General features: G+C 42.6%; 1 protein-coding gene across 4 annotated transcripts in view; it reads right to left on the bottom strand.

Annotated features, from left to right (window-relative positions):
- The window catches only part of setd2 (SET domain containing 2, histone lysine methyltransferase), a 126,190-nt gene that overhangs the window by 22,520 nt on the left and 76,286 nt on the right, over positions 1-27,384 (bottom strand). For 3 of the 4 annotated variants that reach the window (XM_072570094.1, XM_072570093.1, XM_072570095.1), the window contains 9 exons: positions 26,596-26,693; positions 24,136-24,271; positions 20,198-20,332; positions 18,930-19,058; positions 15,754-16,374; positions 10,476-10,530; positions 6,065-6,251; positions 595-1,264; positions 256-408 (listed from right to left, as the gene is read on the bottom strand). In XM_072570094.1, coding sequence (XP_072426195.1) covers positions 256-408; positions 595-1,264; positions 6,065-6,251; positions 10,476-10,530; positions 15,754-16,374; positions 18,930-19,058; positions 20,198-20,332; positions 24,136-24,271; positions 26,596-26,693 — 2,184 coding nt within the window. The remainder of the gene's footprint in view (positions 1-255; positions 409-594; positions 1,265-6,064; positions 6,252-10,475; positions 10,531-15,753; positions 16,375-18,929; positions 19,059-20,197; positions 20,333-24,135; positions 24,272-26,595; positions 26,694-27,384) is intronic. The other variant, XM_072570096.1, reaches the window with a different exon arrangement.

The following is a 27,384-nucleotide window of genomic DNA, read 5'->3' as shown; positions in this document are numbered from 1 at the left end:
GTGGAGGCTGGTACAATTGCATCATTTAAGAGGCATTTGGATGGGTATATGAATAGGAAGGGTTTGGAGGGATATGGGCAGGTGGGACTAGGTTGGGTTGGGATATGTGGGCGACATGGACGGGTTGGACTGAAGGGTCTGCTTCCGTGCTGTACATCTCCATGACTGAGTTGGGGTGGGGGGGAAGAGGTGAGAAGCGTAAAGGACAGGAAGATGAGACAATACCACAACAAGGAGGATTAGCACAGGAAGTACCTGTTGTACAGTCTGTGGTTGCCCAGGTTGCTGGTAGGATGGGGCTGACGATGTCACGAGCATTCCTGCTGTTGGCTGTGAAACAGCACCCTGTGGGTGAGCCAGGAAACACTGCTGCCCCTGTGCGCATTCAGGACTTGATTGAGTGTAACTCTGCAATGAGCAAAGACATAAAGCCAGAAAGAGACAGTGAAGGAGAGACAGGGAGACAGACACACACACACACACGGAGAGGGACAACTAAAAGAATGACAAGCACTTGTATAATTCCCCCTCCAAGCTCCCCCACTATCAGCTCTGTTGCAAGTTTGATTTATGAGGAGGAGGTAAGGACTGTACCTGGACGATTTGCTGAGTAGTTTGTCCATAAGGAGAGGATATACTGTAAACAGGTTGGCATGGCTGTCCCTGGTAATAAATTGGTGCCTGGGACTGCCCACTGGAATATTGCTGGTGCACTGCCATTGTCTGCTGGTTGGGATCCCATACTCCATAGCTCTGCCCAGTCGTTTGAGTGCCAGATCCTTGTATTGCTGCCACGTTTGGGTCTTGAGGAATGACAACAGGAGCCTGAGCCAGGTACTGCTGGCCTTGGACTTCCACCTGAGGTGATAGATGCTGAACCGTGGAGTGCCCTGCTGGGACAGTCTCTGCCAACAGTGGCTGCGGGTGTTCGTAGCCCATCTGCGGAGGGCACAAGGGTTCCACGTTTGGTGTTGGCAGGAGCACTTTGCCAGCATTTGGGTTGACCGGGTCAACATAAGTCTGCAGAGGGTATCCCGGTGGGTAACTGGCAAAACTCGTATGAGAGTTGCTGTACGTTCCAGAGTCATAAGGCACCTGCGAGCTAACACAAATTGGTTGTATTTGCTGCTGCTGCTGTACCAAGTATAAGCTCTGTTTCTGCGCCTCCCTTTGCGCCACCTCTTGTTCAAACAGCTTCCTGCGTTCCTCCGTTGACAGTTTACTTCTGGTTTTCTTCTTTTTAGCTGGTGTTGCACCGTCGTACCTTTTTGAAATAAGAAAAAGCAACATTACACAGTAAAGTTTATAATTAACAATAAAATAACAAACTCTCTCATTTCAACAGCAGAGATCAGAATTTTTTCCTAAACCAAACCTGTCTCATCACCTTCAAATTTATGACGCATTTCATGTGCAAGTTAACATTTTATTCTTGGAATGTGATTGGCGACCGTGAGGGATTGTTTTCACGACCAAGTGGGTTGTTAGCCCACTTCAAAGAACTTATAAAAATTCTGATAACCCTGACATTCCTTTAACATAGGCCTCTTGTGCAATGTCGGCTTCCTTTGCTCATAGCAACCTTGTGCCTGAGCTCTGGAATTCTCTCCCTAAACCTCTCAGCCTCTCACCTAACACTTTGAAACCTAATTCTCATACTGGTCTCCCCCAACTGGTTTCTCCTTGGGTCAGATGCCAATTTTAGTCTGAAAACACTCCTGTGAATCACCTTAGGCCATCTCATTATGGTGTATGTGCTTTATAAATGCAAAAATGTTGCAGTGAGGAACTGGATTCACATGTAAGCCCAGCCAAAGAGAGAATGGTCTCTTCCCCCAAGACATCTGGAAACTGGTTGAGTTTTTTTGCAAGATTTGTGAAAGTTTGTAGTTCACTTTGAAGTTTAGGGTGTAGGTTTGCTCGCTGAGCTGTAGGTTTGATATCCAAACGTTTCATTACCTGGCTAGGTAACATCATCAGTGGCAACCTCCAAGTGAAGCGAAGCTGTTGTCTCCTGCTTTCTATTTATATGCTTGTCCTGGATGGGGTTCCTGGGGTTTGTGGTGATGCAATTTCCTGTTCATTTTCTGAGGGGTTGATAGATGACATCTAGATCTGTGTGTTTATGGCATTGTGGTTGGAGTGCCAGGCCTCTAGGAATTCTCTGGCATGTCTTTGCTTAGCCTGTCCCAGGATAGATGTGTTGTCCCAGTTGAAATGGTGGGTTTTTTCATCCGTGTGTAGGGCTATGAGGGAGAGAGGGTCGTGTCTTTTTGTGGCTAGCTGGTGTTCGTGTATCCTAGTGGCTAACTTTCTTCCTGTTTGTCCTACGTAGTGTTTGTGGCAGTCCTTGCATGGAATTTTGTAGACGACGTTGGTTTTGTCCATGGGTTGTACTGGGTCTTTTAAGTTTGTTAGTTTTTGTTTGAGAGTGTTGGTGGGTTTGTGTGCTACTAGGATTCCGAGGGGTCTTAGTAGTCTGGCTGTCATTTCTGAAACTTCTTTGATGTATGGTAAGGTGGTTAGGGTTTCTGGCTGAGTTTGGTCTGCTTGTCGTGGTTGGTTCTTGAGGAATCTGCGGACTGTATTTTTTGAGTATCCGTTCTTCTTGAATACATTGTATAGGTGGTTCTCCTCTGTTTTCCAAAGTTCGTCTGTGCTGCAGTGTGTGGTGGCTCGTTGGAATAATGTTCTGATACAGCTTTGTTTGTGTGGGTTGAGATGGTTGCTGGTGTAGTTAAGTATTTGGTCAGTGTTTGTCGGTTTTCTGTATACGCAGGTTTGTAGTTCTCTGTTGTCCTTTCTTTCGACTGTGACGTCCAGGAATGCGTACGTAGCAGACCCAGATTTTTGGTTTGATGGTTGGTAGGGCTGTTTGTTCTAGTCTTTGCATTACCGCTTCTGCTATGAATCCTGATAGCGGAGATCCCATGGGTGTGCCGTTGGTTTGTTTGTAGTTTACGTTGTTGAAGGTGAAGTGGGTGGTGAGGCACAGGTCCACTAGCTTCATGATGTTTTTGTTTGTAATGTGATTGATGGTGGTTGGGGTGTGTGTGATGGTCTCTGCTAAAAGTGTGGTAAGTGTTTCCTTTGCCAGGTTGATGTTGATGGAGGTGAACAGTGCTGTTACGTCAAATGAGATCATTGTTTCGTCTTTCTCTATTTTGGCGTTTTTGATTTTTAGGAATTCCTGGGTGGAGTGGATGGAGTGCTGTGACTCTTCTGCTAGGTATTTCAGTCTTGCATGTAGTTCTTTGGCCAGTCTGTAAGTTGGTGTTCCGGGTAGTGAGACTGTGGGTCTGAGGGGGGCTCCTGTTTTATGGATTTTTGGTAGTCTGCAGAATCGTGGGGTGTTGGTCCCGTCTGGTTTCATTTTCTGGAATTCCGTCTTGTTTAATTTTCCGGAATTGTGTAATTTTCTTAGGAGATATGTAATTTTGTTTCCTAGTTGTGGGGTCGGATCTAGCGTCACCTGTTGGTAGATGTTGGTGTCTGCGAGTAGTGCATTGGCTTTCTCTATGTAGTCCCTTCTGTTCAGGATGACTGTGAGCTGACCTTCGTCTGCAGGTAATATATCGATGTTTTTGTCTTTTTTGAGGTTTTCTAGGGCTTGCTTTTCTTGTGTGTTCAGTTTGTTTCCTTCCCTCTTTCGGCTCAGAGTAGGTGCAACTGTCGGTCTGATCGTTTGTTGTGTTTCTTCTGTGAGTTTGTTGTCCTTCAGTGTAGTTTCTAATGCCGTAAGGAAATCCTTATTGTCAGTGTCTCGGTAATTGAAATTTAGTCCTTTTACTAGTACCGCTTTTTCTGTGTCTGATAGGGTTCGGTCTGATAAGTTCTTTATCCATGCCCCTGTGTTATCGGTTTTGTCTTTGTTTGTGAGTTTGTCAAGTTTTTTTCTTCAGGTCCTGATTTTTCTTTATCTGTGTTTGTCGTTGTTTGGTGTTTATGGCTCGTTCTACCGCGTCTGTCCATTCTTGATTTGTTACTTGTTTGAATAACGGTGTTTGGAGTGCAATTTCCCGGTTGTATTTTCGGAGTCTGTGGTGGGTGTCATTGATTAGTTCTCGGAGCATTCTGCGGCCGTTTCGTTCTGTTAAACTTCTGGCTTGAGGTATTTTTATCGGCGGTTTGTATTGGAGACATTTTGGCAGTACCTGTTTTCTCAAACATTCATGCAGGAAGTACAGTTGTTCGTGGGTGGAACTCTATCGGATGGCATTCCTTTCCCATCTTCGGGCAAGTTGATGGGAAAGGAATGCCATCTGAGAGAGTTCTAGATGTCATCTATCAACCCCTCAGAAAATGAACAGGAAATGACATCACCACAAACCCCAGGAACCCCATCCAGGACAAGCAAATAAATAGAAAGCAGGAGACCACAGCTTCGCTTCACTTGGAGGTCGCCACTGATGTTACCTAGCCAGGTAATGAAACGTCTGGATATCAAACCTACAGCTCAACGAGCAAACCTACATCCTAAACTAGTTGAGTTTTCACAAAAACTTGCAAGACCATTTTGCACTCTGTTGACTAACAAATTACTGGACTTGTTGAATTTCGTTTCAGAAGTGTACAAACAAAACAGAAAATGTTGGACGTATTCAGCCAGGTTATGGTAGCGTCTATGCACCGAGCCTTGTCGGAGCACTGCAGCAGATCCGAGCCAGAAATGTTGGCCAGGGACCACAGTGTGTGCAGTGACAGGCAACAAAGTCAGGGATCGTTTTCACAGATGGCATTTAGGTGTTCTGCAAAGCAATTGCCCAATCTGATCCACCATCTGCACTTCTGTCTTCAGCCCTTCTCTTTCTTCCCACAATACTTTAGGGTTCCATTGGTCCTCACTTTTCACCCCAATAACATCTACAACCAAATGATCATAGACACCATTTCCACTCCCACATCAAGCAGGATGCCACCACCAGACACACATTCCCCTTCCCCGCAATAGCACAAGGCCGAACCCTTGCCCATTTACGTCCTCCCTCCTCACTATCCAAGGGCCCAAACACTTTCCAGGTGAAGCAGCGATTTACCTGCACTTCGCTCACTCAGTCTAGTCTACTGTTTTCTCTGCTCACAATGTAGTCTCCTTGATGATGGGGGGAGATAAAACGCAGACTGGGCCATCACTTTGCAGAACACCTTTTCGTCTGTAAAAATGACAGAGTTTCCAGTTTCCTGCCACTTCAACACACCGCTGTATTCAATGGTCAACATTTCTGTCTCGGACCTGCTGCGGTGCTCCAGTGAAGCTCAGTGCAAGTTGGAGGGACAGCACCTCATTTTCCGCTTGCGGACCCAGCAGCCTTCTGGATTTAATATCGAATTCAATAACTTTAGGGTGTGAACATATCTTCCACTTCCTTTATCCGTCCCACTGCCTGGGCCCTGTCATCTCATGGGCTGTTTTTTAGTAGCCATTCACCTTTTCACATATTTAAGGTCCCATTATCATCTCTTCTATCTCTCTGAGCATGGTCCATCCTTTTGTCTGCCTAACTGTCTTTCTCTTCCGCTGATGTCTATCTCCACCTATTGCTAACTCCTTTAACCACACCCACCAACTCTGCCTTAGGCACCTTTTCGTAGCTACAGTCTTGAGTGGTCACTGGACCCAAATTGTTAACTCTGATTCCTCTCCACAGGTACTGCCAGTCCTCTGGATTTTCTCCAGCAATTTCTGTTTTTGTTGTAAATTTACAGCATTTGTAGTTCTTTATTTTACTTCAGTAAAAGTAGTAGCTGGTTATTACCTCAATACTATTTGTGTTGCTTACATTGCAAAAGTAACCACAACTCAAAATTTATTTGGTTGGAAAATGCTTTGGGTCATCCTGAAATTATGAAAAGCATGGTACAAGGCAAGAATTTTGCTGTAGGTTACCTAGTTATTTTCCCCAAATCTGATAAAGTAAGTATACCAACACGAATGACACTGGAAGTTTCAGCCTGATACGATCCATCACTGATAAGTCACCACCTAAGAGTGACGGAGGGCTTCGTAGAACCCAGAATACGATCAGAATAGGCAGAAAGAAAGAGAAACAGAAAATAAGCTTGCCTTTCATCTGGGACAGATCTTTTCAGTCCTTCTCTCTCGTAGGCTGACGGAGGTGGAGAAGTTGCAGGTTTACGTTTTTTACGATCTTTGCTAAGTGTTTTGTCAGCATCTTTCTCTTTACCCAGGTTCACTGGTGTCTTTGGAGCCTGGGAAACATCCTTCTGTGTTGTCCCATCCCTGCTTCGCTCTAGAACGCAAAAAATACAAAGCAACAGAAGAACTTTCAATTGGGATTGAGAAAGCAACAGACAAGTCAACAAAAAGTGATTCTTTGGTTCGATTTTGCTCCCATTTCTCTCTCAAAATAAAACTCTACTTAAATTAACCCCTCTGGTTTCCCGAGATGGTGAACAGTGAACAACACTGATGGTACAGACTGGCTTGCCCAATTTGGCTGAGCTCTCCATGCTAAGAGCAATCACCTGCTCTTATGTACCAATGATAACAAACATTGCCACATCACTAACTAGCTCTGCTATAATAACTAAATAAATACTCAGCTGGTAGTCCCTTCCCTGACTTTGCTTTGCCAAAGAACTAGGTCAGGTACAGCTGTTATAGTGAGTCAAACAGCAAGTCAAGTGCAGTATTACCATCCTTTCAGATCTCTACTTGCCACAACAACTACTGATTTACTTCACCATCCTCTCTCCCTCAGCAAAGGGAGGCACGGTGGCACAGTGGTTAGCACTGCTGCCTCACAGCACCAGAGATCCGGGTTCAATTCCCGCCTCAGGCGACTAACTGTGTGGAGTTTGCACGTCCTCCCCGTGTCTGCGTGGGTTTCCTCCGGGTGCTCCGGTTTCCTCCCACAGTCCAAAGATGTGCAGGTCAGGTGAATTGGCCATGCTAAATTGCCCGTAGTGTTAGGTGAAGGGGTAAATGTAGGGGTATGGGTGGGTTGCGCTTTGGCGGGGCGGTGTGGACTTGTTGGGCCGAAGGGCCTGTTTCCACACTGTAAGTAATCTAAAAAAAAATCTAATCTAAATTTTTGCTTTTATAATCTAGCCTCATCGGATCAGTTTTGATAAGCTCCATCAAATCTACAAGGGGCTCATGAATTTCTTGTCACCAAGAAAGGAGCATTTAGTTTGATACGAGATTTCTCCTTGTCCTCATCACCAAGCTCACCTCAAAGCTTGCCCCCCCTAGCCTCACCGCAAAAATCCTTGGCACGTTTACGCTCTTCCCCTTCTGTCATTGTCAAACATATCGCTTCCACGAGAGCTATCCACTGCTCGTTCAAACCCTTTCCCAGTGAACTCACAATTTCCTTTTGCATTCCTATCACTGTAAATGGTTTCCCCCTCAAAACTTTTACCTTAGGAACCTGATCAAAATCTCACTCTCAAACCCTTAGTTTGTGATTTCCAATTTTGTTTTACACTTATTGAATATATTATTGCTGAATGAATTGATCACCATCTTTTCCACAGCCCTCAGTTTGGAATTTCCTTTGTTCAAGTTCGCACTTTGTCATGCACTCCTAAAAACACAATATCCTGTGTGACTGACGACGATGGATGAACCCCAGTGCCCTCGGCAAGAGGGCAGTTACGCAGATTCCAAAATGGTCAACAATGACACCTTTCTCTGTGCCTTTCCTCTGTTGTTCAGCTCAGTAGGATTGATATGTTTGGTTTCACTGTCAACTCAAAGCAAGTTCAGCCACAACTTATCTTCTCACTGTCACTGCTGGAGTTCACCAACAGTCAATCCTCAGCACTCTTACCCTATCCTTGTCCACATTCTGCGTTTGATGACATCTCTTACAGACATGGGGTCACTTTTCATGTGTACATCAACAACTCCCAGCATTAGGTCATCACTATTTTCTTTGGACCTTCCCAATGCTCCCATGACCCTGACATCTGATCCTGAACATCCATCATTTATTTCAGTTTAACATTAAGCAGTTTGGCCACTGATAGCTCAATCCTTATATGACTAACATCTCTGGTTGAACCAAACTTTGCATCTTATTTGACTCTAAATTGTGTCTGACTTCATATTCTTTTCATCAGAAAGACTGCCTACCTTTGCCACATGCCAATCTTCTGCTAAAAGTCTCTAATGAGAAGTTGTCACCTCCAATGTTCAATGCTTTTATGTCTCTTTTTTGACCAAGTCCCACTTTCGCATCATCCTCTTCTCATTCACATAGGAGGAGGTGATGGCCAGTGGTGTTATTGCTAGACCCAGGTAATGTTTGGAGGAGCCAAGGTCAAATCCTGCCATGGCAAATGGTGGAATTTGAATTCAATAAAAGAAATCCGGATTTAACAGATCTCCATGAAACCATGTTGACTGTTGGAAAAACCCATCTGGTTACTAATGTCCTTCAAGGAAGGAAACTGCCATTCTTATCTGGTCTGACCCACATATGTCCAGACCCACAGCAATGTGGTTGACTCTTAACAATGAGGTATAGGTATTAAATACTGGCTCTGGCAACAACACCCATATCCGTGAATGAATTAAACAAAATACATTAGCTTCCAGTTTCTCAATGCCTAAAATTTGAATTCACAACTTGTGGTTAAATCCCTCCACGTAGTCACCTCTCCCTTTCTCGGTGACCTTGTCCAGCTGTAAAATATCATATCTGAACACCATGTTCCTCTGATTCTTTCCGGTGGTGCATTTTTCCCGTCCTTCACTACCATCAGCTTCAGACGTAGGCTCTGAAGATCTTTTCCTAGACACGCTTAGGTTTTCAGTTCAGTCAATCTGCCTGATTTTTTTCTCTTCAATTGGATATTAGGGCTAATTAATTGTAATTTGCTTTTGTGGTGGGAATAGACAGAGGGAAAAGGGGTAGTCATACTGACAGCACATCCGATCACCGTCTCACACAAACATCTGGGTAACGCACAATGGCTCATGTTGACTACAGGCAGTGAATGTGTCAGGTTGATGTGGAATAACAACCTGCATCCTCCACATCCAAAACCTATAGATTTATGAATGGTCAGCAAACAGAAGTGGCGACCTAGGCTGCTTTGCACAATCCACTCCCTATACCGACCGATCAATATTGTGATGTGAACTGTATGCTTTATGCATAAATTTAAAATTATTTATCGCATGCTTAGGTTTTTGACTTAGTGATTGTAGGATTTGAGTGAGTCTGAAGTTAATCATTAATTTATCAGTATTTCTGTAACCATGGTGACTTCTTTCAAAAACAATTTTGACGCCTGGCTTTACACTGTATGGGTTTTTTGCACCACCAACGGACTTTTGTTTATTTTTGATTGTTTTGTGATCTAGCAACATAAATAATGGAATCTGGAGGTTTGCTAGAAATGGCTAGAACATTTATTTTTAAGCTGAGGAGAAACACCCATGGCTTGGAGGAGTAGACTTGGTTTTGTTTTTTAGTTTGAGTCCTGTGAAGTCCTTGTTGATCTGCTCTCCTGAGAAGGATACATAGTGAAGTAGGTCACCTTAGAATGAGGAGTTAGTGTTATTGTATGGCCAGAAGTGTTAGGATAAAACTCTGAAGAGATAATTAAAGCTGAGTATACTTAAACAGATGTATGATAGCTCCTGGAAGAAGCTATCTGCAGGTCTGGTCTAAAAGCTGAAGTCAGCACGAGATACTGAGGGTGGAAGTGGAACAGTGGTAATTTTGATAGATTAGTAATCCAGAATCCAGGCCAATTTTCTGGGAATATGGATTTGAATCCAACCACTGCAGATGGTGAAATTGGAATTCAATAAAAATCACTATCAAAAAGCTAGCCAAATGGCAACCATGTAACGAGTGCAAATTGTCATTTGGTTCACTGATGTCCTTTAAGAAAGGAAATCTGCTGTTCTTACCCAGTCTGGTCAACATGTGACTGAAATGATCTAGCGAGTCAGTCAATTCAAGAGAAACTAGGGATGTGTAACACACGGGGACCCAGCTAGTGATGCCCGCACTGCTGATAAGGGAAAAAAGTGCGATTTACTATGTTATAAAGAATAGTAGACAGCCTGAGGATTGGAATAGTTCTGAAAAACCAGCAAAAGGTGACAAGATAATTGACAAAAAGGGAAGATTAGGATTAAAATAAACCAGTCTGGAATATAAAAGCAGATTTTACAAAAGGACCACAGAGAAAAGGTGGGGTAGTGGGATTATACAGACTACTCTTGCCTAAAGCTGGCATGACACAGCACATCAAAAGGTCACCAAGAATCATGAGACCAAAAAATGGTTACATCATGGTAGAGGAATGGTGCAATTACTTGTTGGTGCTTTCGACACAGTGACCAATAAAATATCTGGGGAGTGAGGAAATGGTTGGGTCACTGAACAAATATTTCATTTCCATCTCCACAGTCAAACAGACAAAATTACATATCAATGAGTCAGAGTAGTAAAGGAGCTAATAGAGCAAGAGGCCTTTGTCATACTTACCAGTACTTTCCCGTTCTGCTTGGCTTCGATCCTTCTTGGGAATTCTGTATACCTCCTAAGTAACAAAGTTAGCAAAGTTAGAAATGGGCATTTATATTAAACAATCACATCTTAAAATTATCCTTGCAAAAGTGACTGCTGTGTTGGGAAACATAACAGCTATTTTCCACAGAGCAAGGTCTCACAGCATGGCACCAGGGCTAAGAATTACCAACTAATTTTGGATGAATTGTAAATGTTATCTGGTGTGCCAGAATTATTCTCTCTACAATTCTCTCTACAATCCACCTGGACAGTTGGACAAGACTTTAATTCATTGCTTTCTTATTAGAAGAACAGCACCTAGATAAAATAGGAAATATGTCTCTTGAGCTAGCTTTACCACTTCATAACATTATGATGGATCTAACCGTGTCCGAAACACTCCTTTCCCAGGAATCCCCTATAACCAATGAAGATCAAAATTCTGTCTAAGTTAACCTTGAATATATTTAGTGATCCAGCCTCCACTGTTTTCTGGGGTGCACAATTGTCAAGATTAGCAACCCCCTGAAAGAAGAAAGTCCTCATCTTCATCTTAAAAGGGACAGTATTATTTTGAAACTGTGCCCTTCGTTCTATTCCATCATTAGGGTGTTCTGATTTCCTTCCTCAGTCCAAATGTGGTTTGGTGGATCACGCATGCTAAATTGCCCATTGTATTCAGGGATATGCAGACTAGGTGGATTAGCCATAGGAAATACAGGATTAGGGTAGTCGGGTGGGTCTGGATGGGATGCTTTTCGGAGGGTCAGTGTAGACTTGATGGGTTGAGCAATGTTTCCATATTGTAGGGACTCTGATTAGAAGAAACCTCCTTTCAGCATTGGCCCCATCAAAAACCCTCAGATCATTTTGCATTTTAATCAGATCGTTTCTTAGACTTTGAATTGCAATGCTGTAAAATTAAACATTTATTCATAAGGCAACCCATTCCTTTGGGAATTAGCCTAGTGAATCTTTGGATTTTTCCCTAATGCTAGTACATCTATTTTGAAATGAGGGGGGGGGGGGGGGGGTCAGATCCTCATGTGGTACTTCAGGCGTGAGCTCACCAGCAGCCTGCACAATTGTAGTAAGGTAAGGTATCGCGACTGTTACGCTTCACCTTCCTGTGGAAATGCAGCAATCCATCAATAGTGGGGAATGTTAATCCAGGCTGAGTGTGGCAACATAACACTGCTTACCGCTACGCTAAACACAGCAATGGGTCTCAACCTCACCAACTACTGATTAAGATTCATGGAGAAGGTCTGGCTTGCTCAGAACAACTTTATTGAGCAGAAATGAGGTTGACAATGGAGTCCAAGCTTCTCATTCATAATTTAGAACATTAGTTATATGTCTCATCCTTGACCTCTCCTCCAACTCCTGCCAAAAATCTACTAACGCATGAGCCCTTTAACATATAACCCCAATCGGCCTAGGAAGGTGCGGCAATAGATTCTTGAACTATAGGGCCAGGGAATGAGAAATCATAACAGTCCAGCCATGGCCTGTCATTTTCTTGCATAAATACACTGGACAACACAAGATAGATATTCCCTCTTGTTTTCGCTTGCTGTGCATGGCTGACTTATTGCACTGAACACCTCCTCTAGGACTACCACGTGGTCAAGCATTCTAAATGCTTATGCATCGTCTGTTGGTTTCACACTCAATGGTTGTTTGATTCTGCCACTGTCTCAGTTTGTCTGCTGCTGAAATCTTCATCTACTTCTTTGTTACGTTCAGACTCAACCAGATTTTAAAAGTCTCGTGCTTATTTTCACACCTCCCTGAAACCTCCCTATTTTTATATTTCATTTCCTTTGAAATAAAGGTTAACACCCTATTTGCCTTCCTTGTTACTTGTTGATCTTGGATGTTATCTTGTTAATGATTCATGCATAAGAACTCTCAAATCCCTTTGTGCTGCCACTTTCTGCAGTCCTTTCCAACTTAGATAATTTTTAAACTCTTCCATTCCACCTGTCAAAGTGCATAACCTCACATTTTCCCACGTTATATTCTATCTGTCAAATTTTGCCCACTTACTTAACCTTCTCATCCTCCACCAATTATGATCTTGGCAACAGCATATTTCCTCATCAAAGTAATTGATCATAGAATCCATACAGTGCAGATAGAGGCCATTTGGCCCAACTGCACCAACCCTCCGAACAGCATTCCACCAAAACTAACATCTCCTTAATTTCTGGAACCCTGTATTTACTATGGCTAATCCATCTAGCCTGAACATCTGTGGGAGGAAAGTGGAGCACCTAGGAGACCCACACAAACATGGACAGAATGTGCAAACTCCACACAGAGAGTTGACTGAGGCTAGAATCAAACCTGGGTCCCTGGTCCTGTGAAGCAAACCACTGTACCACCCATGATGTATATTGTAAATAATATTTGTTCCAGCACTGATCCTTGTGATACTCCACAAGTTACTGGTTAAAATGCCCCTACACCTTGGGCTCTTATCTCATTCAGTAGCCTGTGTGCGATAACCTGTCAAACACATGTTTTGAAATCCAAATATATTACATCCATTGGTTTTCCTTTTTCTATCTGTTTTTTACCTCCTTGAAGAACAGTAACAAGTTTACAGTAGGATTTCCCTTTCATGAAGCTATGTTGACTCTCCTTGGTCAGATTATGTATTTTAAATAGCTCTGCTATGGTTTGCAACAGACTCTCTCATTTACCCCATGATAGATGTGAAACTAGAGTTACCTTTCATTTATTCTCCCTCCCTTTTTGAATAAGTGCATTGACCCAATGGTGGTTTTCCAATTCTGAGACTTTTTTCTGAATCTAAGGAATCTTGAAAGATTACTCCCAATACATTCTAAATTGTTGTAGCTACTTATTTTAAAATGTGAGGATGCAACCCATCAGGTGCAGAAAACCGACTGGCTTTCATCCCTATTGTTTCCCTAGTGACAGGTATTGTGTTTTTTTTCCCCCTTTTTTGCACCTTAATTAATTAGTATATTTGGAATGCTATTAAATTCTTCTACTGTGTAGACTGTGGCAAAGTACTTATTTAACTCCTCTGCCATTTCCTGGTTAACCATGATTACTTTCCCAGGTTCATTCTCGAATAGGCATATGTTCACTTTGCCCCTCTCCTCCCTTTTTATATATAGAAGCTCTTATTGTCCATTTATATATTGCTTGTTACTTTGCTCTCAGTTTATTTTCTCCCTCTTTAATATTTTGCTGGTCGGCTTTCCTAATCCTATGATTCAGCACTAATCTTTGCGATGTCGTTATGTTTTTGCTTTCAGTTTGATACCATCCTAAACTTCCTTGTTTAACTATGGCTATTGCACCCCCTTCCTAGAGTCCTTCTTCCTCGCTGAGGCATATCTTGCTGAGGGTCAGGAACTATTTTCTTAAACATCTGCCACAGTTCCTCAAATATCTTTTCTGCTAAATTTCTTTCCTAGTCCACTCAGTGGTCACCCCCATGACCTTGATTTAAGTTGAGCAATTATTTCTGACCCCAGTTTCTCAAATTGAACGCTGAATTCTGTCATGTCACGGTCACTGAACCCTAGGGAGCTCTTATACTGAATAATTTCTCATTACACATTATCAGATCCAACACAGCCTTATTCCACATTGGATCCTAACATTATTGCAGGAAACTGTCCCAAATTCCCCTATGAACTGTTTCTCATGGCTACCTTTGCCAAACTGATTTTTCAAATCCACATTAAAATTAAAGTTAGCCATGTTTTCTTAAAAAAAATGAACTCATGATTTATTCTTTATTCTACAGAACATCTACTGTTAGGGTGCCTACACACTCCTCCCATCAATGTCTTCTTTCCCTTGTTATTTCTTTGTTTAGCTATATGGATTCTACATCTGATCCAGATCATTTCTTTCTATTGTAGTTAATCCATCTCGTACTAACAAAGCTACCCACCACTCTTCCTGTCTTACCTTCTGAAAAATCACATTCTCCTGAATATAGTTCCCAACTTTGATTGCCTTGTAATCATATCCCCATAATAGCTACCACGTCATGTTCATTAGCTGTTAGATCATTTATTTTATTCTGAATTCTACATGTATTTAAATAAAATCATTAATTTTACCTTTTTATCATTATTACCCACTTTACTACTGCCCTATTTAATGCTCTTGTGAAATATGTTGGGACATTTCATTGTTTTAAAGATGCTATATATAGTAGTTGTTGCTTGACACATTGCTCATTCCTGCATGGCTTTGCTGTTTAGACAGAACGGTACATTAGATCATGATGGGGAGAAAGCAGCTCTGACTGCTTTCTGTGCTTTCAGTTGTCCAATCTCAGAAGTTGATTCGAGAATTTCAGTTACCATGCTCATCTCTGAGGAGAGTTAACTCAGCCGAGATAAGGTTCAAACCTGGTATGTTTGAACTGTTACAATATGAGGCATAGCCTTCATCCATTGAGCCAGTGGGGGACCTTGACCATAAATCTTCCAGTGTGACCGTATTTCCTTTCCACCACTTCACTTTCTGTTGTTGGCACTCGTTAGTGACACTCTTGCAGGTTGAATCCCATAGCTCAATAAAAATCATCAGTATTTTCTTTGTGGAGATGTGTGTGCAAACAGGCCATGACATGCTGCAATTGCAAAGCCAGGCCACCAAGTGGTGCATTCCCTTACCCATTTGAGCAATACTATGGGAGATTCACAAGTTCTTTTTCCAACGATTTTTTTAATATCACTAAAGACAACTCTGCGGGGCAGGAAAACAGTGTTTTTGCATAGATGGCACTGACCAAAAGGAAGTCTGGAACTGCTAGATGAGAAAAGACAATGGGTAAACATATATTCCCAATTTATAGGATTGGATCCACCTTTTATTTCCCTATTTGGCCATATTCATTCCTGCCATTTGATGTTGAATCTATCCAACTCGCCTTCCCCCATTCCAATGGCTGCATATATAAACAAAGATGAAGTTAATGACTGTTCACTGTAATCCTATCACAGACTCAGACACGCAGGGAAATCCCAATGGTGCTCAATGTGGAAATCGAAGCCAAACTGTCTAGATATCATGAATCAAATTGCTCAAAGATCAATCTCAAAATGATATTTTCTGAAAACAATTGTCCTAATTTGCATTTGATTGTATCAATATAGTACAGACTATTTCCACCTAAATGAGCCTGCTGACCACTCGCTCCCTGAAATCCGGTGCGCACGGCATTTCAACTCCTTCAGCTGCTAGTACCTACCTTCAGGTCCTTCCAGACATCAAGCAGCTTCATTGCCAGCTCACTCACATCTTCCATTTTACCAGGTTGCTCTTGGCTTCGCTCGCTCTCTGCATCTGAAATGCCTTCTTCTTCGTCCTGCGATGGCGTCTCCACCAAGATCCCCTCTTCCAGCTTTGTCCCATTGGTTGTTTTGGAAGCAGGATCTGTCTCTTGGCCCTCCCCATCATCAGCCGGCACCTGGCCTGGTGGCTCCTCCTCGTCCAGCGGGAGGCATGGCGACGGTTCTATAGTAGCAACAACCTCATCCTTCACTTCTTTGACCTCTACCTCTCCGTCAGAGGCTTTACTCGTGTCAGAAAGGCCACTGTCCATACTGTTCTCACTCATGATCTTCAGCCTCTTCATCACCAGTTTTTTGGAGGGGTCAGTATCAGCTTCAGTGCTCTGCTTCAACGCTGGATCCTGTGTGTTCAGCGGTGTTTGTGCACGGGAGGTATTTTCACTCGAATAACCGTCTGCCTCGCTGATCTGGGGAGCTGAGGCCTTCGTTTGAGCCCAACGCTGAATGATAGGCAGGAGTTTGCTTTCCTCCAACATGTTCTTGGTGGAGATTGGTAGCAGTTCCAGGGTCTTCATGATCTGTGAAGACAAGCGAACAATTCTATAGTCAATGCTATTCTCATATTCCAACTTCAATGGTTGGACTCATGACAGAAAAGAGGTAGAATTCCTTAGCAATATTAGTCTTCCTTCAAAAAGTCATGCTTTATGTCACAATTTCATTCACTCACCTTGCCCATCCCTTCACATTTCAACATGACAGTAAGCTGAAGGACCACACTCGATGTTGCAACTTTTTAATGTTAAATTCTCAATGTTTTGTGCTCTTATCTTGATTCCTTGTTACAGCAGCACCACAGCGTGGAGGTTCTGTAGTATAGGCCAATCTTTCACACTGCAGAACTGGGACCCAGAAACAGAGCAGCTGATTTGGTCACTCCCTCTTTCACCACTGGGTATCAAATAACAACGTCAAATCCTTGAAGGAGTTATAGAGGAATTTTACCAGGATAATACTAGGGATGAGAAACTTTAGTTTTATGGAGAGTGGAGAAACTGAGATTTTGTCTATACAGCAGAATATGTTAAGGGGAGTTAATGGAAATATTCACTTGTTTGAATGCAGCATAAATGGCACTGTGGTCTGACTGGGCCAAATAGTATGTTTCTGTGCTGTATTTTCTATACGATTCTGCTAAATGTTACAATGAGTTTTCAATAAACAAGTAAGAAGGTTTTCTTGCTCTGAGGAGAGAGTTAGTAACATAGAACATTGACTTATTGTCAAAAGAGCTGGACTTGACACAGAAAGAATTTTTCAGTCGGTGCAAAGATCTGGCAGGATGGTGGAATCTGATTCCATAGGAACTTCCAAAAAGGATATTGGCAATGCACATGAAAATGGATTGCTGAGTGCTGTGGGATGTGACGTCCGCCTCTTTCAATGATTGGCCAAATGACCTCCTTCGGCATTGCAATATTCAAGGACATGAATGAAGATAAGAGTGTCAAATGGGTAAGTACTTTCTTTACAATAAAAGCAGAGTATGCTCAGCACCAGCTTTTCAGATTCCTCTACTTTACCAGAATCGTTGAGTCTTTCAAGGCCCAGTGCTATACAGTTAAGGCAGATACAGCATGGAAGGGGTAAAGTCAAAGCTGCCTCTACACTTACCAGGAGAGGTACAGCACTGGTGAGATATAAACCATTTCTATCTAATGGGATAGTGTTGAACAAATTTTACTTTGCATTCACAGCTAATATGTAATGCACTGAACCTTCATCTGAATTGTAGCATTCCCACTTGAGAAGGTACAGATTCAATCCCCTACTCTACAGAAAACTCAAGAGACACCATCAGGTCAGGATATGGATAACAAATTTCTAAGAAATGATACAAATCAACATTGGGAGAAGCATGGACTAAACAAGGCTGTCAGCATGAATTTGTTAAAGAAGGTAGAGCCTGATTGACTTGACTGCATTTGAGGAAGTAAGGAGTGTCAATTCGTGTAGCACAATTAATGTACTCTACATGGATTTTCTAAGACTTTTGAAAAAAAAAACTTAGTATGTAGACTGATTAATAAATTGAAAGCTCTCGAGATCCAAGCTGGATCCAAACTGGCAGGAAGCTGGAAGGCTCTTTCCAAGGGGTTCCATTGTGTACAGTACTGAGCCTGCTGTTACTGGCAGCATGTGTCAAAGATTGAGACCTAAATGTTGGAGGCAGAATAAAGAAATTTGCAGATCACATGACAATTGGGCATATGGCTGAAAGTGAGGAAGGAATCTGTTGAATGTAGGAAAAAAATATCAATGGGTTGGTTAGGTTGGTCGATAAGTGGGAAATCAAATTCAATCCAGGAAAGACTGAGGTAATGCATTTGAGGAGAGCAAACAAGGGAAAGGAATACATAATAAAATGGTAGGAATCTGTTAAGTGTAGAAGGAACCTTAGTGTGCATTTCCACAATTAACTGAAGACTAAAGGTAGATAAGAAGGCACTACAGGGCTACAGATCAAGGGCTATAAGGCTGTAGGTGTTTCACAGTCAGCACTGATACGACAGACAGAATGGCCCCATTTATCCAAATGTACATTTCCATGAGACAGCAGCTTTGTCCCTGAGTTCTGAGAAGACAATCCTGGGTCTGGTGATTAGTGGCCTCTCCTCATTGCGAGGACTATGGAAGCCCATAAACTCCATTACTACCCCAATGCCCCCAGTGGTAAAGGACGAAGCACTTTATTGTCTGATGTGGCAAAGTTTCTGCAAAATTAGAACTTTTCCCACTGCATCATGTTCCAAGTTTATCAACCTTCAAACAGATCCATTCTCAAGGAACAATTTGAAGATAGGAAAACAACTACATATGTGTGCTCAATGCTGACAGTAAGTGCAGTTTTGCAGCACTACTATTGTTTACTTAGACAAACACAAAATCCGTACAAAAATATGACCTTAAATCCTGTGCTGTACCAACCAACTTCACTTTGTGCCATCTTTCAGCACTTATTAATATTTGAGCTCTCTCTGCTGGAGCAGGGAGAGTATTGCAGCTTCCCATGCATACACCTAGATACAACACTCAAGTGCAACATGCCCCACGAATCTTTAGCTCAACGTACTTCAGTCTGAAACTTAATATTGTTGCTGGAGTTGCCCCGGCTATCGCCGAGCTCAGTCATCCAGATCCATAGCAGCGATAATCCATGGTATTCCAGAAAGGACTTCAAGCAACTCTGCGAGTGGGTGTTCTGCAAAATGAACATGCACATTAATATGTTGTTTAAAAAACATTATAGGCTGTCAATCTTCCTTTCTTTCCATGCAGGGATATGGACATCAATAGCAAAGCCTTCATTTGCTGCCCATGTTTAATTTTCTTCCGATAGTGAGAATGCACTGCCTTCCGCCTCTACCACCCTTTCAGGCAGCGAGTTCCAGTACTCACCACGCTCCAGATGAAAAATACTTTCCTTCAATTCCCTCAAAACCTCCTGCTCTTTATCTTAAATCTATTCCCCCGAGTTATTGATTCCTTTGCTGAAGGGGAGAGATTTATTCCTATTCACTCTACTCCGCTGTTCATAATTTTACATGCCTCATTTAGGTTTCCCCTCTCAACTTTCTCTACTCTAAGGAAAACAATCCTAACCTATTCAGTCTCTATTCATAGCTGAATCGCTCCAACCCAGGCAACATTGCAGTGTCCATCCTTCACACACGCTCTAGCGCAATCAAACCCTTTCTCTTGTATCACGACTAGACTGCATACAATACTCCAGCTGAGACCTAACTAAGGTGTTGTACAGCTCCATTATAACCTCTCCACTCTCTGTAATCCATGCGGTGAAGCTTGATTCACAATGTTAGGTAGTTCTATATATTCCAGAACTGTTAGTCATGGTTTGTTAGAAATGAGTGACTTACGGGGCAAACACAAAGAGTAGCTAAGAGCTGACCACGAGTATGGGGACTGGAGTCATATAAAGGATGGACCAGGTAAGGGTGGCAGGTGAACCAGGGGTGGGCTTCTAATGACAATCCAAAAAGTAGATGGTCACTTTTATTATATAACAACCACTTAAATGAAGACTAAAAAAAAATTAGAATTCAATTCTCAACTGCCTGGGATTTTACCTGTCACTGAATTACCAATCCAGTAACATCGCTGCTGCGCCACTGTTCCCAAGATGCTATTTGCTTTTGGAGAGGTAATGCCAACAAGGTCCGCATGATTAACTATGAACGACTTACCAACAAGTGAAAGCATTACAAAGATACATGACCATGACATGCATTCAAATAGCAATCCCCTCTGGATTAACTTTGGGCATGAGGTTTTACTTGGGTTAGAATGACTCACTGCTATTTCAGGTCCTTCTCCCATTACCTGTATTATCTTCAGGCAGGTCAATTTCTGCTCCATTGTCTCTATGCGGACCATCAGCCGGGTTAAACTGAGCACATGGTTCGAGTCACACAATCCGTCACCGTTCTCTAGGAATGCCTCTAGTTCTTCATCCACCTGACAATTGAGAGGAAAGAGATGCTAGACCACATGGCTTGGCTATTAGAAAACTTGAAAATGGGAGGACTAGGCCATTCAGTCCTTCGAACTTGCTCTGCCATTCAATGTGATCACACCGGATTATCCTACTCTGTTACCTCTTCCTGTTTTTTCCCCATACCCCTTGATATAGGGTCATAGTCATAGAGACGTACAGGATGGAAACAGACCCGTCCATGCCAACCAGATATCCCAACTCAATCTAGTCCTACCTGTCAGCACCCTGCCCATATCCCTCCAAACCCTTCCTATTCATATACCCATCCAGATGCCTCTTAAAATGTTGCAATTGTACCAGCGTCCACCACTTCCTCTGGCAGCTTATTCCATACATGCACACCCTCTGCGTGAAAGAGTTGTCCCTTAGGTCTCTTTTATTTCTTTCCCCTCTCACCCTATACCTATGCCCTCGAGTTCTGGACTCCCCGACCCCCAGGAGAAGACTTTGGCAATTTACTCTATCCATGCCCCTCATAATTTTGTAAACCTCTAAGATCACCCCTCAGCCTCTGACGCTCCAGGGAAAACAGCCCTAGCCTGTTCAGCCTCTCCCTATAGCTCAAACCCACCAACCCTGGCAACATTCTTGTAAATCTTTTATGAACCCTTTCAAGTTTCACAACATCTTTTCAATAGGAAGGAGACCAGAATTGCACGCAATATTCCAACAGTGGCCTAACCAATGTCCTGTACAGCTGCAACATGACCTCCCAACTCCTATACTCAATACTCTGACCAATAAAGGAAAGCATACCAAACGCCTTCTTCACAATATATCTACCTGTGATTCCATTTTCAAGGAGCTATGAACCAGCACTCCAAGGTCTCTTTGTTCAGCAACACTCCCTAGGACCTTACTATTAAGTATATAAGTCCTGCTAAGATTTGCTTTCCCAAAATACAGCACCTTGCATTTATTGGAATTAAATTCCATGTGCCATTTCTCAGCCCATTGGCCATCTGGTCAAGATCCTGTTGTAATCTGAGGCAACCCTTTTCGCTGTCCACTACACCTCCAATATTGGTGTCATGGGAGACTGGTTAGCAAGGTTAGATCTCATGGAATACAGGGAGAACTAGCTATTTGGATACAGAACTGGCTCAAAAGGTAGAAGACAGAGGGTGGCGGTGGAGGGTTGTTTTTCAGACGGGAAGCCTGTGACCAGTGCAGTGCCACAAGGATCAGAACTGGGTCCTCTACTTTTTGTCATTTATATAAACGATTTGGATGCGAGCATAAGAGGTACAGTTAGTAAGTTTGCAGATGACACCAAAATTGGAGGTGTAGTGGACAGTGAAGAGGGTTACCTCAGATTACAACTGGATCTGGGCCAGATGGGCCAATGGGCTGAGAAGTGGCAGATGGAGTTTAATTCAGATAAATGCGAGGTGCTGCATTTTGGGAAAGCAAATCTAAGCAGGACTTATACACTTAATGATAAGGTCCTAGGGAGTGTTGCTGAACAAAGAGACCTTGGAGTGCAGGTTCATAGCTCCTTGAAAGTGGAATCGCAGGTAGATAGGAAATTGAAGAAGCGTTTGGTATGCTTTCCTTTATGGTCAGAGTATTGAGTACAGGAGTTGGGACGTCATGTTGTGGCTATACAATACATCGGTTAGGCCACTGTTGGAATATTGCGTGCAATTCTGGTCTCCTTCCTATCGGAAAGATGTTGTGAAACTTGAAAGGGTTCAGAAAAGATTTACAAGGATGTTGCCAGGGTTTGAGGATCTGAGCTACAGGGAGAGGCTGAACAGGCTGGGGCTGTTTTCCCTGGAGCGTGGGAGGCTGAGGGGTGACCTTATAGAGGTTTACAAAAGTATGAGGGGCATGGATAGGATAAATAGACAAAGTTTTTTCCCTGGGGTCGGCATGGACGGGTTGGACCGAAGGGTCTGTTTCCATACTGTACATCTCTATGACTCTATCTGCAATCTTACTAACTGTAGCTGTTATGCTCATATCCAAATCATTTATGTAAATGACAAAAAGTAGAGGACCCAGCACCAATCCATGCGGCACTCCACTGGTCACAGGCCTCCAGTCTGAAAAACAACCCTCCACCACCCACTCTCGGTCTTCTATCTTTGAGCCAGTTCTGTATCCAAATGGCTAGTCCTCCCTGTATTTCAAGAGATCTAACTTTGCTAACCAGTCTCCCATGGGGAACCTTATCAAACGCCTTACTGAAGTCCATATAGATTACATCTACTGCTCTGCCCTCATCAATCCTCTTTGTTACTTCTTCAAAAAACTTTTGTGAAACATGATTTCCCACGCACAAAGTCATGTTGACTATCCCTAATCAGTCCTTGCCTTTCTAAATACATGTACATCCTGTCCCTTAGGATTCCTTCCAACAACTTGCCCACCACCGAGGTCAGGCTCACCAGTCTATAGTTCCTTGGCTTGTCCTTACCGCCTTTCTTAAACAGTGGCACCACATTTGCCAACCTCCAGTCTTTTGGCACCTCACCTGTGACTATTGATGATACAAATATCTCAGCAAGAGTCCCAGCAAATCACTTCCCTAGCTTCCCACAGAGTTCTCGGGTACACCTGATCAGGTCCTGGGGATTTATCCACCTTTAACTGTTTCAAGACATCCAACACTTCCTCCTCTGTAATCTGGACATTTTGCAAGATGTCATCATCTATTTCCCTACAGTCTATATCTTCCATATCGTTTTCCACAGTAAATACTGATGCAAAATATTCATTTAGTATCTCCCCCATTTTCTGTGGCTCCACACAAACGCCACCTTGCTGACCTTTGAGGGGCCCTATCCTTTCCCTAGTTACTGCTTTTGTCCTTAATGTATTAGTAAAACCCCTTTGGATTCTCCTTAATTCTATTTGCCAAAGCTATCTCATGTCCCCTTTTTGCCCTCCTGATTTCCCCCTTAAGTATACTCCTACTTTCTTTGTACTCTAAGGATTCACTCAATCTATCCTGTCTATACCTTACGTATGTTTACTTCTTTTTCTTAACCAAACCCTCAATCTCCATCTTTATCCATAAAGAACTATATTTATTATCTTGTTGAAAACATTCAATGTTTTTTCTTGAACCGCTTTCTGTGCAGAGAATTTCACAGGTTCACCACTTTCTAGGTAAATAATTTACTGCTCACTTCAGATCTAAATGTCTACCTCTTATGCAGAGATTGTGACCCTCTGCTTCTGGACTCCCAGGTCATTGGGAACATCCTTCTGGTGTTTACCTTGACTAGGCTTCCTAGAATTCTATAGATTTCTATGAGACTCCCCTCCATCTTCACCCAGAGCTTTGTGTCATCTATAAACATGAGATATTACATTTACTTCCCTCATCTAAATCATTTATATTTATTTTGAATAGCTGGGGTCCAATACTGATCTATGTGGTAACCCACTAGCCACAGCCTGCCACTCTGGAAAAAGGCCCGTTTATTCATACTTTTTGTTTCCTGTCTGCCAACCAGTTCTCTATCCACTTCAGTACACCCCCAAGCCCATGTGCTTTAAATTTACATGCTAATCTCTGATGTGGGATCTAATCAGAAGTCTTTTGAAAGTTCAAGTAAACCATATCCATCGATTCCCTGCATTAACTTGATTAGTTACATTTTTGAAAAATTCTAGTAGATTGACAAGTATGATGTCCCTTTTGTAATTTTCACCTTACTGCACCGATGACAGAGGGTAAGTGGGGAGAGAAAGGGAATCTGCAGTTAATGTGGTATAAGTCATACATCAGGCTATTTAAAGTAAGACTCACAGAGTCTTTTTTTCGGGATCGATCCTTGTCCTTTAATTTAACCTTCCCTCCAGCAGCCCGAATGCTGACACGGTTTTCACCACCCAGGTATCCACGACAATTTGCAGATCCACAGAAACATTTCTGAGCCTCTTTTCTAGGAGTCAGAGAAACAAAAATATGAATTAGTAACAAGCTTAAGGTCAAACCCCAGCTAGGGACCAAGATACAATGCAGCTAATTAATCTGTGACACCCTCAGGGATACAACAAACATTAAGGATTAAACCTTTAATTTATATAACACCTTAATATAATCAAACATTTCAAGATGTACCATGGAATTTTACAAAACAAAATGATATCTGTGGTATTAAGAAATAATTAAAATCGAGATGCATGAGACACTAGTATTAGAGTATAGATAGCTCAGATGGTTGTGTGTCTGGACCAGATTGCAAAGATAGCAAGGGGCTGGGACAAGGAGGGTTTGAAATCAAAGATGAGAATTTACAAATGGAGGGATTGCTTACTGTGAGCCAATGGACGTGAGTGAACGTAAGGATGACAGGAGAAGTGAACTTGGAGGAGTTAGGACATGGGAACACATTTTGGGAATGACATCATATTTATGGAGCGCTGAACATGGAATTCTCGAGGAGTGGAATGGACTAGTCAAAAACAGAGGTAACACAACCATGGCTGAAGGTTTCAGCAGTAAGTGAACTGAAGCAGGAATCTGTTTGGCAATGAAATGAAGGTGGAAGCAAGCAGTCGCAAGAGAAACGGGGCAGTTCTTTGAATGGAAGGCCATCCAGGGGCCAATTATGACACCAATGTTGGGAACATTCTGATTCATCGTCAGCCAGGTAAGAGTAGAGTCCTGTGTAGGAAACCAAAGATAATGGTTTCTTCTTTCCAATACAGGGGTTTGTCGAATTATGAATGTCCAAATTATAAGCGCCTGAATTTATGAACCCAATCCCAGACAGGAACGTAGTTTTGAAGATCCAACATATGAATATTTCCTGTACTTATGTGTTCTTTTTTACATTTCCCTGCACATGTTTTGCTGTGTGTACAAATGACCTGCAAATGGACACAAGAATGAAACCTGTTCCATAACTGGGGCTGCCTACAGTTAATTAGAGGATATTTTTCCTTATTCAGTGCTAAGCAGCTCACCATGCAGTCCGATAATTTAGTCATGGGAGGGGAGGGACAGCTAGGAGTCATTCAGGTACACATGGAAACTGACTTGTTGAGATGAGGGAAAAAGGAGTAACTGATCCTCGGGGAAACCCAAGACAATAGTGTGGAAGAGAAGTTCTCAGAATGATTCACTACCAAAATTTAAATAAGAATGGAACCAGCTGAGCACAATTAAAGGACAAGCTGTTAGTGAAGAAGCATGAAACAATGGTACGGTCAAAGTACCAAAGGTCAGGTGAATTGGCCATGCTAAATTGTCCGTAGTGTTAGGTAAGGGGTAAATGTAGGGGTATGGGTGGGTTGCGCTTCGGCGGGGCGGTGTGGACTTGTTGGGCCGAAGGGCCTGTTTCCACACTGTAAGTAATCTAAAAAAAAAATTGTACAGAAGCTAAGGATGCGGAGTGAAAGTTTACCTTTGTCACAGTCGTACTGGACACCATGTATGGCTTTGGCGAGAGCTGTTTCGGGACTGCAGTAGGTGTAGAAACACGTGTGTGCGTGCGCGGGTGTGCATGCGTGTATGGGGCCAGGGGAGTGTGGGGAAATGGATTTGAGAGGAACTCTTGGGCAGACAAATGGCTGAAAGAGCTGATCAAATGATCACAACCTTAGTAACAGTGAGAGAGACATCGGGAAAAGGTTTTAGAGACTGAACACTGACTATAGGATAGGGTGTAATTATAGTATCTCCATCACTGATAAGAATTTTATACAACTGAGTGACATTCTAGGCAATTTCAAAGCTAGTTACTAGCTACAGCTGCATGTAGGGGCAGAGTTCCTTCCAAAACTTCCAAAGGATATTATTAAACAATTGGATTTTACTATAATCTGGGTGTGACTTGAACTCTTGATCTCAGGATTACAAGCCCACGAACATTACTGATATACCATTCTTTGAGTGTAAGTCCTCAACACAGCCATGTTTCTGTTGTCAGTCATATCGGAGATACTTTTGGGGCTCTGGGCAGTCAGCTGTTTCAGGACTTGGGCACATGACATACATCCAGGTCAGATGGTATGAGGAGAACTTCAAAGTGATGCTATTCCCATACATATGGTGGCCCAGTCCTTCTGGAAAATGGCGGTTGAGGGTTTTGATGGAGCTTCTGAAAAGCCTTTGGTGAGTTGCTGTGGTGCATCTAATGTATTACATACACTGCAACACTGTGTGACAGTGGATTGTATATGGTAGTGTTAAAGATAACTGCATAAATGGAGTGAAATGAAGAAACAGGTTGTACAAGAGGCTGTGCTGGACATCTCTTACCCATATCTCTGAAACTGGTAATCAAAGGTTAGCTCTGTCCCAGCTGGAACCGTCTTAGTTGTGAAAAATCCAACTCGTAGTTGCCCATTTACTGTCCACTGGAAAGAACACAGATACCAGGAAATGTAAAGCAAATACTACAAATACAAGAGAATACACACGTAAAGGACAAGGTAGTTCACAGTCTGGCTTCCATTTGAGTCGGGGCATATGATAGATGAGTGGAACTTGGAGCAAATAAAGACAAAGGCAGCTCAGGAGTTTTGGAAATGACATCAAACTTATGAAGGATGGAATGCAGGTCAGCCTGGAGTGTACTGGAATGGTCAAATCCAGAGATTGAAAGCTCCTCCTGCAGGGAGCTGAGTAAAGGGCAAAATTGGGTGTTGTTACAGAGTTTGGTGTTAGGAGGTGACATTAACACGAGGTTGGACGGTCACCTCAGGATCAAAAGGTGACACCAAAGTTGAAAATAGTTTGGTTTAATCACAAACAGTTGGCAGGGAGAAGGATACCATCAGTAACTCGGGAAAATGAACGAAGACAATGGCATTGATATACCCAATATTTAATTCTAGGGGCAGGCAATAAGTGCTGACTGAATCAGTGATGCCCACACCCCACGAGTACATAGGACAAAAGCTTTCTCCCCATCCGATACGTAGTCTGAAGAGAACATCTCAAAAGAAAAATTATTAAAAATATCAGCTAACATGGGAACCATCTAGGAGAAGTTAGGTGATCAGTATTTCATGGGAATAGGATTGAGTGAACAGGAGTTGGGTCTCA

The sequence above is a fragment of the Chiloscyllium punctatum genome, chromosome 5 (genome assembly GCF_047496795.1).
Source record: "Chiloscyllium punctatum isolate Juve2018m chromosome 5, sChiPun1.3, whole genome shotgun sequence".
In the NCBI taxonomy this organism is placed as follows: domain Eukaryota; kingdom Metazoa; phylum Chordata; class Chondrichthyes; order Orectolobiformes; family Hemiscylliidae; genus Chiloscyllium; species Chiloscyllium punctatum.
Note: the sequence above shows the minus strand (reverse complement) of the source record. Positions and strands in the feature narration are given on the sequence as shown.